Source organism: Lichenostomus cassidix, chromosome 2 (assembly GCF_008360975.1).
Source record: "Lichenostomus cassidix isolate B80296 chromosome 2, HeHo_3.0, whole genome shotgun sequence".
Taxonomy (NCBI): Eukaryota; Metazoa; Chordata; class Aves; order Passeriformes; family Meliphagidae; genus Lichenostomus; species Lichenostomus cassidix.
In genome coordinates, this window is record NC_139482.1 from 143,150,296 (window position 1) to 143,164,001 (window position 13,706).

The 13,706-nt window shown below is 37.9% G+C and overlaps 1 protein-coding gene across 2 annotated transcripts in view; it reads right to left on the reverse strand.

The window, feature by feature from the left end:
- ADCY8 (adenylate cyclase 8) overlaps nt 1-13,706 on the reverse strand; it is a 116,411-nt gene that overhangs the window by 66,737 nt on the left and 35,968 nt on the right. For both annotated transcript variants that reach the window (XM_085053582.1, XM_085053581.1), the window contains exons 3-4: nt 2,490-2,620; nt 144-255 (exon numbers count right to left, since the gene is read on the reverse strand). In XM_085053582.1, the coding sequence (XP_084909708.1) occupies nt 144-255; nt 2,490-2,620 (243 nt within the window). The remainder of the gene's footprint in view (nt 1-143; nt 256-2,489; nt 2,621-13,706) is intronic.

The following is a 13,706-nucleotide window of genomic DNA, read 5'->3' on the forward strand; positions in this document are numbered from 1 at the left end:
GTCTTCCAACCTCAATGGCTATATAAAATCCCTGTGGGGAAAACCTGGATATATGTTGTTCAAAGTGATCAGAGGGTATTTCCCAACATTCCCAAATACATAATTGATTTAGTCTTTTTGCAAATGAATTGTGTTTAACTCACATGTGCCAGTCGATCAAATCTGGCAAAGAGTTCATTCAGCATTCTGACCAGCTCCTGGGCTGACAGAGTTGTGGAGAGGTTGGTGAATCCTTTCACATCTGCAAAAAGAATGCTAAAAAAAGAGAAACCATATTAATATTTCAGCCAATTTCCTTTAATTACTGAGTGTTTTAAGTTACATTCTAGCATTTCACTTGGGGAAGGGTCATTTTACTTTCTTTGAAATCACACTACCTTTGCTCCAGACTTATGGAGATACTGGAGTACTGAATATAAATATTGAAGGGACTAAAGAAATACTGCTGTGAGAAAACATTTTCCCAAAAACGGGAGTCATGTAATTCTAGATTTTTAAATCATACAAGATTCAAATCCTAAGACTACAGACAGATTTGTGACAGTCTTGATATATACCAGGCTAAGGTCAGCTTTATTGCATCTAGTTTTAGGCATTTGACAGAAGTCCCTGAGTTAGAAGTATAGTGCTCTCTTTTTGAGGCATGAATCTTTAAATGGATAATTCCTTTTTCATTCTCCTGACTTTACAGGGAGCCCAGTGTGATTATACTTTGAATTTAGGTGTATCAATTTGTGTGTCCTGAAGTTGTGGTAGGATCTCCATTGACAAATAACTTGCAAACCTCATTATGGCACAAACCTCATTAGCAATTGAATAACTGGTGTTACAATCTGAGTAGAAGATTTTGTTTCTCTTTAGCTGATGATTGTGTTGAACAAAATCATAATTTGACAACGTCTGAGAATTACTAATGTAACCAATAATAAGTGCAGTAATGATCAGGTTGACTACTGGGAATACAACTCATCTTCAAAGGTACAGACTGCAAATGATTTGGGTGAGGATTAAATAACAGGCTCACAGACTCAGTAAGACTTTCACCAGTGAGAGAAAATAAAATTAAAAGGTAAAATACCAAGCTACTCAAAGGGGAATGAATAGTAATAATAACTAAACTAATCTAAATTTAGAAAGATATGATTTTCAAACTACTAATTTCTACACTTTTAATTATCAAGCCAACAAAAATTTCTAACTGGATACCAGTTTTAAGGATTCGTACAGCATTGGTTTAGGTAGTGTTCAGTACCCAATATTTAGGGGAAAAAAATAAGGTGAAACGTAGATTTGAAAAGATCTAGTTTCTGACAGATGCATAGAAGCCAACCACTATCTATATTTTAAAGCATTCAGAATCTTAATTTCAAATCTCTTTCAAGCATAACATATGTTTCGACTTCTCACCCTGACTACAACCCTTTTCCATTAAAACAAAAAGGCCATCTTCTCCATATTTTGATTCTTCTACAGCAACACTTACTCTGAGTATGAAAAAGGTTAATTGAAGACATTTTAATTCAGTGCAACTCAGACCTTTATGAGGGTCCTTGATACTTTCAACCAGATTTAATAAAATATCTGAGTTACTGCATGGCCACAGAAACAACAGATAATCAGTTTACTCTTCTGCAGAAGTGCAAATTATTTTTATTGAACTTGTCCAGACAATGTTTTATTTTGGCTTTATCAGAAGGCAAAGTACATGCTTCCCTAGCAAACTATCTACCATTATATCCAAGGATGTTTATTTTTCACTTCCTCCAATGATGATTTCAATGATGGTCACTCAATAATTTGCCTTTGTGTTTTGGGAAAGACGTATGGAAAATGCTATTGGCTTAAAAAAATATTCTGTTTTTTGGGAACCATAATAAAATCAAGACTATGTTATGTCATGGAGTGGAAGTTGGTCATTCTGGCGTAAATGTGAAATTAGGACTTATTACCTTGAGTAGCAGCTCAGAGGATAATTATCACCCTTCTAATAACTGACTCCAGGAAAGACAAGATTTAGAGAGAGAAATAAAGAAAGGAAATGGGATTGAGAAAATAATAATAATAAGACTGATTGAATGGAAATGGCTACTAAATGGAGGAACCATATAACAGGTCACCATCTTTGAGAGCATCTTACAAGTCTTCACCTCATTTTTCAGTGTTTGGGGAAACAAACAGGCTGTGGCAGGTATGTGTCCACATGTAAGCAGGGCTCCCCTTCCCTTGCAATCCTGACCACTTAATTAAGTGAATAAAAGACACAAATAGTCCAGGCTCAGTGTTTAGTTCAAATGGGTCTTACCATTGCAGTCATCCTGATGAGTAAAAGAAGGCACCAAAATGTTTCTCTGGTCAGTGATTAGACAAGGATACACTTATTTTATAATTTGTGAATGAATAAAGCAATAGAATAGAAACCCCCAAATAAGTGTAATTTGGCAGCATCTGTTTAATGTAATTAAACACTACAGAGAGGCTGCTCCACCCACCTGACATTCTCATAGCGATGAATGTAGATCTTATGGAACTGGTGTTGCAAATGTTCATCTTCCACGTTGGTCATATCATTTATCATTTCCAGGACTACAAACCGTGGTAACACAGAGAGCACCAGCCGTTCCTAAAACAAAGAGGAAACCAAGGTGTCAATATCAGTCTGAACTGGTATCTCACAATGCCCTGTTTAAAGAGCTGGATAAATGGTTATGTAAGATGTGATCCTCCTCTCTAAAAATTCTAGCTCAGGCCATTTGTGATAATTCACCCTATTAACCTGAGTCCAGAGTCCAGCATGCCTCTGGTTTAGGCAAGGAAGAATAAAATGAGCTCACATGAAGCCATTCAAACTGGCTCCCTCCACTAGGAAGACCAGAGAATATATTCAACATTTCTAATGAGTTTTGTCTGTGTTTCAAGAATAGTCAGGAAGCACAAACATTTCAGACATATGATTATATACATGCACATGTTTATTCTGAATGTATACCTTTAATGTGTATTAGTGGAGTATCCATATATATTAATTATTAGTGTGCAGAATGCATCACTGCATATTAGTGTACATATACTTCTAGTGTAAGTGCATGAGGAGATATATACATATGCACACAAGTGCTGTTTCCAGCCCTGTCTTAATATAACTAACCACAGAATTTTCATAGAATTTCACTGAATAATCTGAGTTGGTAGGGACCCACAAGGATCACTGAGTCCAGCTCTTAAATGACTGGCCTATATGGGGATCAAACCCACAATCATGCTTATTAGCATCATGCTCTAACTAACCACATCCAAGTACAGCCAGGCAAGCCCTCCAAAAGTAATCAAATTCTTTCATGAAAGCCCTAGATCATCCCCTGGGAGATTTTAGAATGTCCCTGCTTCAATGGCTCATCAGTTTAACGGCTTTGACAGATTTTGCAAGTATCCAACCCAAATCCGTTTCTCTGCAAATTAAAACTTCTTTTTATCCTTTCAAATTGGGCATGGATAATTATTGACTGCTGCTTTCTCTGTAGTAATCTTTCTGTACTAAAATACTGTTATTGTGTCCTCTTGCCCTCAGTCCCTTTTTCTTTCTTTTTTTTTATTAGAAAGCTTTGTCCAGTATTGGAATATATCACTCCCAACCACAAAGTTAGTTTTTCACTTTGCTTTTGCTTTAAAGGGTTGCAAATAGTGAAATCTGATTGAACTAGAGTATGTCAGTTATGCAAACTACTTATCACCAAATTTCAGACACCATTTTAGGGAATAGGATATATCTAGGGAAAACCAGATGTGAACTTCCAAATCAGTCACATATGTAGACTGCAGAGCACACAGATGAAACTGAAGAAAGTGCTGTCAAAAAACTGATGTTGAATTTGTTTTGAGGCAACTTGATATTAGGAGGATATAAAATAATCTTAAATTATACAGGCTGTGGGTTATGTCCCTTCTTGAGGGTGCTAATTTGTTCAGAGAGAACAAGAAAAAACAGAGGCACAACAGGTGGAATGAGAGAGACAAACAATACAGTTATATACAGTCACAAATAATTATTTGTGTGCCAGAAGGATTCAATGTCATGGGTGAAATGTAGTCATAGATGGAACATCTGAATAAACTAAGGAATCCCTCCCTAGCTTTCATAGGAAGTGATATCATTACTAACTTACAACTTTCACAGTGAAGACCATGAAGATTTCTTACTCTGAGCAGTCTTAGTCAGTAGTTAGTAAACAATTCTCAGCTATGATAGAAACATGTTTTGGATAAAGACCTCTATTTGTCTAGATGGCAGCCCCAGCTGAGGTGAACTGCATGTTTGTTTAGAAAGGGACAACACGCTCTGCCAAAAGCTGCTGCAGTGGAGCACAGCTGTGTCACACCACAGGAGCACAGCTGTGTCACACCACAGGAGCACAGCTGTGTTACACTTCACGCTGGGAAGGAGGCTTTCTCCTGCCCTCCTTCCTGCATTACATGCTGACAGAAGATGACAGAACTGAGAGTCTCCTAATATTTAATCCACATTTTCAGCAAACCTTTACTAAATCAAGACCTGCCTTTGTGAGGAAGAGACCAAAAATGATGCGAGTGATGGCTGATATAGAGCAGGCTGTGAGCTGTAATGCAGTGAGCTCATCCTTTATTCTGGGAAAAAGCCAAGCTCAGGCTTTGTTTCCCCATGCAGGGTGGTTCTAATTTTAGCACATCTGCTTTGTCTGGACTTTCTTCCACACTTTCCACCTGGGAATTTTGCTATCCTCCACTCTTCTGATGTGTAAACACTGGATGTGATGCCTGTGATAACAAGAAGCAAACCAGTCCCTCAGGAGGTCTCCTATACTCCTGCAGTCCCAGGTTTTCACAGGAATATCTAGTCCTCAGGTAGCTTCACTCACAAGCAAATGTCCCATGGCTTCTTAAGACAGCGTATTTGTAAAGAGCTGCTCATTGATAGTCTAGGAAGCAGAAACATTTTTAATATTTTGTGTCCTTAAGCCTCCTATAACACAAGACACTCAGGCTATATATTCTCTTTTTGCTTCACTATTAAGATACATAACTCAATATGACCAAACAATAAATCCATCTGTCAAAGAGATCAGATCAGTCTTTCAGGGATTTGTATGATTAAAGTGTGAAATGACTTCTTGAGAAGATACATTCAGAATAATACAAAATTTTTTCACTATAAAAAGAAATATGTTATTTTCTACCTTATTCATGTAAGATGATAAATTGGAATACAAATTCAAAAAGAGAAGAAGATTAAAAAAAAAGAAAGTAAACAGAAGTCCTGGTTGTTAGTGAACTGTTTGTGAAATTTATGACAAGAGAACATAATAAAAAAGCTCAGTCTTTTCATAGGTATATGACTTTGATAGAGAATGTACTTCTTTTTTCCCCCTAAAGGAAAATCTTGCATTCCTTATTTGCATTCACCTAAGGGGTATCCAGCAATGCCTCTAGAAAGTTTATTTAAAATAAAACATAGTTGACTTGGCACATGTTCACTAACCCAAGAAAAATGTAGCTAGCACATTCGATATCTTAACCTTCATGCTACTCATTAAGGTAAGTTAAACGTTCTTGCCTCCACATAAGATCTGGCAATGACCCATAAAGCTGAGGTTAATTAGTCTGCCTCTGTGGCAGTCCTCCTCCATTAATACTGAAGTGTGTGATGAGCCTTTGTTGGAATCACAACTGAAGGTGCATTTACAGCTCGTGTCACTACTTGTATTATGTATGTTGTGCTATGGAGAGGCACTGCAAGAAAAACAACATTTAAGTGTGTATGTGTGTCTCTATACATATTTTTATGTGGCACTTCAGGTACCACCAATTCTCTAGTCCTGAAACATTCAAGGGACAAAAAACTTTTCCCTCTATGGGCATCAGCTGTCCCTTGCTGTGCCAAACTGCTCTTACATCACACCCCACTGAAAAGGTGGTGGGGATACTGAGCCAGCCTACTTCCCCAAATTGGGAAATATGAGGTGGACTCTAGTGTGGATAATTTCCATCCTTTCATTCCTTCAGCTGATGCTAGAGTTCTCTGGACCAGAATATGTCCCTTTTTGCAGGCCTTACACATCACTTTTCTTCAATACAGCAGTTAAGAAAGATTTTCAGTTATTCGAGAATGAATGTCAGGTTGCTGTTCCCTTGATATACAGATCCTTTCCACATAACTCCCCTTTAAGCTACTTAAATACTATTGCTCCTATTTCACAGATTTAGATACTGTGGCACAGAAGAACAGCAGAAATGTGTGGAGGTCATGTACAGAAGAGCAGTAGAAAATCCCAGAGAAAAAAAGTTGTCATTTTTTTATAGTCCTCTGTACCTTACTATTTACATGATCAAAGAATCCTCACATTTCTAGTCAGTCTCTCCTGGAAGGCATTTTCAGAGCTGGAAGGAAACAGATGAGAAAAAATTCCTTCTCTTACAGAGAAAGGCCTAATAAAGAAGTGTCATGATCTCTAGGGTGAAGGAAACTCCATTACCCAGCTCTGTTGAAAGCTTGCTAGTTGAGCAACAGGCTAAGTGGAGACAATTCAAAGGCAAGCAGCAGCAGTGGTAAGTGGTTTGAAAATGAACAGAGATGTATTTGTTCAAGAGAAAATACATGGAAGAAAGAAAATAGCAACAAAGGAATGCCAGAAAAGAGTTGGTGAACTATTCTTCTAAAAATCATTCATGACATAAATCAGCCTTAGTCTTTAAGATGGAGTAGTCAGAGTTTAGAGTAAATAAATTTAAAAAGCACCTTTAACCTGAAGAATAACCACAGTAAATAAAAAAGACCAGTAAAAACCACTAAATGTAACAAATTGATGGTAGAATTCAGGTCTGCATTCAGACACCTGAGTTTTGGTGACTACAATGTAGCTAGTCCCAAACTTCCATTTTATCCAAAGAATCTGGAGAGACACTCAACACCTCAGGTGTAATGACTCCTTCAGTGTCATTTCAGGTCTCTCGGGGTTCTGTTGTCTGTAGTGACTAGATCTCAGTCGATGGTAGTAGGAGCTCACAGGTGCAAAGAGTGTGTAGTCACTTAGTTTAGATATGGAGCTGACTCCTACCCAATCCTACCCTACTCCTTCAGGAAAATTTAGCTACATTGAAACAAATCCTGTAATGATAAGCAAATTAACTTCATGAGTCACACACATCTATTTTTGGTCCCAAGACTGTAATTTAACATTGATACTGCCTCTAAGGCCCATTTACTGTTTTATGCATCTGCAACAGTCATTCTTTTTTTAACAACTTTGCTGTGGTCTGCATACACTGATCCCTTGGGTCACTTGTACTGACATCAGGGGGTACCAGTGCTTACAGCTGCACAAACCTAGCTAGGCACATTCATGGAGAAGTGGAACATGTCCCTGATGGATAAGTAATGACCTTTGCAGCAGTTTTTGAGAAGAGTCAATTAACCAGTTCACAAGGTCTCACTCATCTGAATAAAAATTGGAGACCTTTCTACGTGGGCTGATCAAAGAGAACAAAACACCAACAAGCACAATCATCCAAGCAATTTGGGATCTGGAGGAGGTTGCTAAGAAGAAGGTTAAACTCCCCAAAGCTTCCCTGTAATGTGAAGGCATCACCCCTGCAGGGTCTGCTGTCTGCATTAAGCTCCCTGCACCAGCTCCACTTAGATGGTATAGATTTTCCTTTATTTAACATCATCTTTATTGGAGATGGCTTTGCCAAGGCATGAAAAGCCCCTCTTGACTGATGGCGTCAGTTCAGGTTTTGCTCTTCCTCCTCTTCATGTGGGGATCCTACATAGATATTGTGGGAGTGTGTCTTTGGATTTGGAATCATGTTACTTACGGCTTCCCCCAAGACACTTGTGGAAAACTGGAGTGGGTGTACCCCAGAAGTGTTTAACTTGACAGATACTCTAGAGAAACTGTTTCACATTTTTCATCTTGATTTTTAGGAATTGTTTTTCCAGAGCCATCAAGCTTATCTTTAACAGTATTTACAATTATTATCAGAGAGGTATTATTGTCTTAAACACTGAACTTAATAGCATGGGAAAAGGGCCATTCAGAGCAGGAATTTTAGTCTTTCTGGAGCACATGAGCTTTTATTACATTTAAGGGAAATAGATAAAAATGGCATTGTTTTCTACTGAAAATCTGACAATGTTCAGAATAGATGTAATTATTGTAGTGCCACTCTAGAAAATGGAAATTAGCAGCTCTCATTATGATGAACAGCTCTAAAGAGAAATTTCTTTGCCTTTACTTAGTGTACAATGGATTGTCTGTTTGCAGCTGTTCTTTCTTGTGTGTCATCGAGACAATGGGAGTTAATTAAAAAATATGGAAGGAACTGCAATACCTAATTCATTCAGACTTGTGGGGTTACGAGGCTGCTTCTTAGGTTTTGCTACTTACTGCTGCAATATGTGATATGAGCTGTATCAACTTTGCTTTATTTTAATTCAGGCAATTACTATTCCAGATCATCCTATCCTTGGCTGCATGTTCCATTCAGGCATCTGCTGTTTTCAAAGGGGAACAAGGCCAGCTCACAGAGGAGGTCTTGGAGTCTCCTTTTGTTCAGCTTTTGTCTGTGAAACATAGCTAGAGTCCCAGCCAAACTGATAACCCAGTATTTATGAGAGTCATGATCCTTTAAAATAGTCTCTAATCAATTACTAACTGAGAAGAGCTGCAAAGTTTGTGGCAATGAAAGAAGGAGAAAGCTTTTTTCACACACTTCTTTTAGGAAGGATGTGTTATCAAATTGTTTCCTCAATGCTATTGTCCAGAACAGTATAAAACAAAATATGTAGCACATGCTGAAGGGAAGAACTGCAAGGTACTGCTGGTCTTTTGTTTGGGTGGGATGGTCAATGGTTTGAAGATTCAAGTACCTGAAGCCACATTACAAAATCTTGGCAGGGCTTGATGACTAACAGTCTATTACCAGGTGTAAAAAGAGGTGTCTTTCTCATCAGCCAGCCGGCTGTGTAAGGAAATCACCATCTTAGTGCCTGCTTGCCCTGCAGCTCCTGAGATGTAGAACAATGATTCCAGGGCTGCCAGTTTGGATTTTTATGCCTTCCCAGTATAATTTTGGCTTTGTAAGTATTTAGCTCATCCTGTAGCATGCTGGGAAGTGGTAGAATAACCCTCCCTGTATTTTTTTTTTTTTTAGCATGATACCAGTTATTGCTGCTGCATGTATAATTTAATTTAAAAAAATATTCCTTTATAAAATATTTACAAAAATATTTCTAAAATTAATTTTATAAGTAACATAGTTGATCATGAAGCTAACTGCAGGCACTGATTATGCTATATGACACAGGTACAATGAATCAGCTCCTCATAAGGCCACATGAGCACCACTAACTTGCATGGGAGTGGGTGGGAGCACATCATGAAACAATCTCCTGACAGTGCTTTGTTGTTTGAGTTGTCTTTTAGGCAAGAGGAACTTCAGGTCTCAGATTAAGTGCTCTCAAATTAGGTGTCTATACTGAGTGCACGAAATTGTTAATAATTCCAGGTCCTCTGAATCCTAACACATGACATTTTATCTCCTGAATGAAGAGTATGCCAGATTTACACTTCATTGTGAAAACCAACCACATTAGAAAGATGAGAGCTGAAAAGCAGGAGTCACAAAGCAATTTATATTACTACCCTGTCTTGTAGACATGAATATTTATCATAAAATCATGGAATGCTCTGGGTTGGAAGGGACATTCAAGATCAGTCAGGTACCACCTCCCTGCCATGGGTAGGAACATCTTCTACTAGACCAGGTTGATCAAAATCCCATCCAACCTGGCCTTAAGCACTTCCAGGCAAGGGGCAGCCACAGCTTCTGTGGGCAACCTGTTCCCATGCATTACCATCCTCACAGTCAAGAATTTCTTCCTAATATGTACTCAACCTACTCTCTTTCAGTCTGAAGCCATTCCCCCTTGTCCTATCGCTCCATGCCCTTGTCAGAAGTTCCTCTCCTTCTCTCTTGCAGCTCTTTTAGGTACTGGGAGGTTCTATTAGGTCTCCCCAGAGCCTTTTCTTCCCCAGGGTGAGTAATTCCAACTTTCTCAGCCTGTCTTCATAGTGGAGGTGCCCCAGCTCTCTGATCATCTTCATGACTCCTCTAGACTTGCTCCAACAGGTCCAAATCCTATTTATGTTGGGGATCCCTGAGCTGAACAAGTGATATTCTTCAGTCCCACAGTAATCCATTAGACATAACCAGCAATGGAAAGGTATATCTAATAGTTCTGTAATTTTGTTTCTTCCAAATATCATGACGATTTTTTGCTATTTCTTCTTTATTAAACAATAGTGGAGCAGACAAATATTCAGAAGAAAAAGATTTATATGAAAATAAGGCACATATTATGACAAAAATCTTTGTACTATCTTCTGGTGTATTGGCTTCCACAAATTTCAGGTAGTTTGCAAGGAAAGCAGGAGTCAGAGCTAAAGAACAGGAGAAAGATAGACATAACTACTGGGGACTGATTCCATAATAGCATAATCTTAAGAGTTTCCTTGTTTTACTGGAATAGATAATGAGCACAACACAGCTCCTACAATTCGAATCTACTCCAAAATATCAGAATGCCCCCATCTGACTTTATTGCTTATTGTGTTATATTTCTCTAGAACTGCTTTGACTTATCTGCTCTTAAATCTTCATTTAATTCTTCTGCAGTTTCTATTGATTCTGCAGAATAATTCTTCATTTAATTCTTCAGCAGTTTCTGTTGATTTAGATGTCTCTTCCATTTTGTTACTTTTTTTGGCTGTTTCAAAAATTGCTAGACAACTTCAGTAAAACACACATTTCTCAAGAGTACACTTTATGGCAGCTAATGACATGGAAAATATCAGAAAGGAGGCTCTCATGCCATATATTGTTTAGCTTTATATGACTAAATCACTGCAGAACACCAAGATGAATGGGAGCTACATGGTGATTTGTTCTGGTCAAAACAAGGGATACACCTTTTCAGAGACTTACAAGGCTCCAGTACTAAATAGCATATGCTGGATAAACGACCTGTCAGTAAGTGGAAACTATAGTCACCTTCTGAAAATCAAACCCCTTTGAATAGGCTTGTAGATGGTCACTTGAATACTGATGGTGTGAAAGACCATCAGCCTATTTATAAATGTTAATCCAAATACTTTATCTTCCCCTAAATTATCTCAATAATGGCATCAATATCCTGACTCTGTCTGTCTTGGAATTGGTACTGCTCATGGTCAGATGATTCAAAACCATTGCTTTGACCACAGAGTCTCTCCATTAATTGAGCATCTTGTAAGGACATTAATTTTAAAGTCCTCTTACAGTCCTTTTAGTCCTAAATTTCTATCGGGATCATGGTTCTTGAGGGAAAGGTACTAAGATGAAAGAAAGTCTGGAAAATTGTGAAACTTTTCTTAGAATCTCACAGTCAACAAATTGTTTCCTATAAAGAGGGGGAAAAAAAGCTAAAATGTAATATCTAATCAGAGGTTTACCTAGATTTTTAAAATTATGAGTTTATTGTTTCCCTTTTAAAAATAAAGCTACAATTATTGTGATCATAATTTTTAAGTATGAAGCACTTTAAACTGCTTACAAAGACCATGTGCTCTCTAAAATTAAGATTAATATTTTATTTTTTAAACTAAATCTGAACTTTATCCTTATACCAATTTAAAGGAATTTTAACATACTTACTACCTTTATATATATACACCTATATACATATATACAAAGTGTATATATAAATATGAAGGACTTTATGATGTTTAACCCTCCTAAAGTGTCCTTTCCAATCCTAGTCCAATCTGCTCTTATTTTAGAGGTTGCAAAGTACTGATGGTTGATTAAATTCTAGATTTGTAGGAGCTTGATAAAACCTACATAGCATGTAAGCTGCTTTAAAAAATTTAAAAAAAAAACCCAACTAAAAACTAAAAAACAAGCCAGGGTACATCAATCTGCAGAGAGCTCCTTAAAGCCATGGGAAATAGAGATTGTTGCAGGGGAAAATGTGAAAAAATATGTCCTCTGGAAGTAGAGGTAGAAGGAAGCAAATGGTCAAACAGAGCAGTTTTTTTAAATGGAAAAAGAGATTAAGACAGGATAACAGTTTTTCCAAAGATGACAGGCAGAAGACACTAAATATGCCAACAGCAGATTGTTCAGAAGACTAAGGGCTGTCTCCTCATTTTACAGACTTCATACCCACGCTAGAAAGATGGAATGTATGATCATACCTAGAAAACAAAACTATCCTCCTCTCACCTGGACAATGGCTCTTTTGGGTTGTGAACTCTAATCCTTTATGCAAATCAAATGAAGCAATATCCAAACTGTTTTGACTTTCAAAATGAGCTTTAATTGGATTTGTGGAATCCCCTATGAGAAAGAGATTACCTGGAAAGTAGGTGCTCAGTACGCCAGGGGCAGGACTTGAGGGGAGGAATTGTCTGTAGGGTATTCTAGGGGATCTTTCTCATTACACTACTTAATTTAGAAAAGTGTTTTCTTCTTGCTCTCCACCAATCTGACCAAACCCATAATTAAAACTTGAAGATGTCTATCTTTGTCCCACCTTGACTGGAAGCATCCTTGGGAGCCCAGTGGATCAGGTTTGATACCAGCCTGGACCTTCTGGCCTCCTTGCAAGACAGGAGGGAGGCAGTGCTTGTTTCCCTCCCACTCTCCTGGCCCCAGCCTTCAGCTCCATTTCCTCTGCCAGTGTGTTATATGCCCAAGAATATTTTCAGAAGGATTAAGGAAGACATTAAGAAGGGGCTTTGTTTTCACATACAAGCAACTTCTCTTGATGGACTTTAAGATTATTTCTGCAGAGAAAGGGGTCTGCTAGTTGAGGACTATCTTAGAGAGAGATTTAAACAATGCAGCTAAAAAGACTACTGTATTGTGGCTTTTGTAACTTCTAGCACTAGGTAACTCCACTGAAACTGCTTAAATGTAGTGCTAAAATGAAATTATTTTCTCTATTTGGCTTGTCAGGGCTTAAAACTTGAAGGATTTGTTTCTGATTTGGGTTTACTCACTCCCAATAGTTTTTCCCAGTATGGGCAGAGCAGCCTTGCTGGTGAGCTTTCCACAAGAGGCAGAGAGTTTTCTTTTCGTGAGTGATGCATAATCTGCTACACTGAGAACAAGAATGAACACCTCTCCAGAGGATGAATGTAAAAATCCAACAGATATGGACTCTTTTCTCCTCTGATCTCGAACAACTTCTTCATAAAATATTATTAGGTACTGCAAATCTACCAGAAATAATGCAAATGCAATGTTTCAGAGAGGTTGTATATTGGGATTTTTTGAGCATTAGTCCAGAACACAGGTTATTCATTTTAGTAAGATACAGTTTAACAAATTTGCTTCACTCGAGAGCAGCCTCCCATCCAAATTTTCCCATTGTTTTATCCAGGCCTCATTAGCATCATTTGTCTACAGCAGTCTTGGATAGAGAATAGAAGCGTGGAGAATCAAGAGAAGTTTCTTAATTATGACCAAAGTGCCTTTTCTATGAGTAGCTGTTCTGTAATGCTGTGATCTTATTGCAAGATAAGGGGTAAGGGCTGGACTGATTTTTATAGTCTTTTTGCTGTAATATCTTCAGTTATTTAACTTATGTAATTTTCCCTGTCTAGTCCTTTTAAGGCTCCATTTGCAGCTTC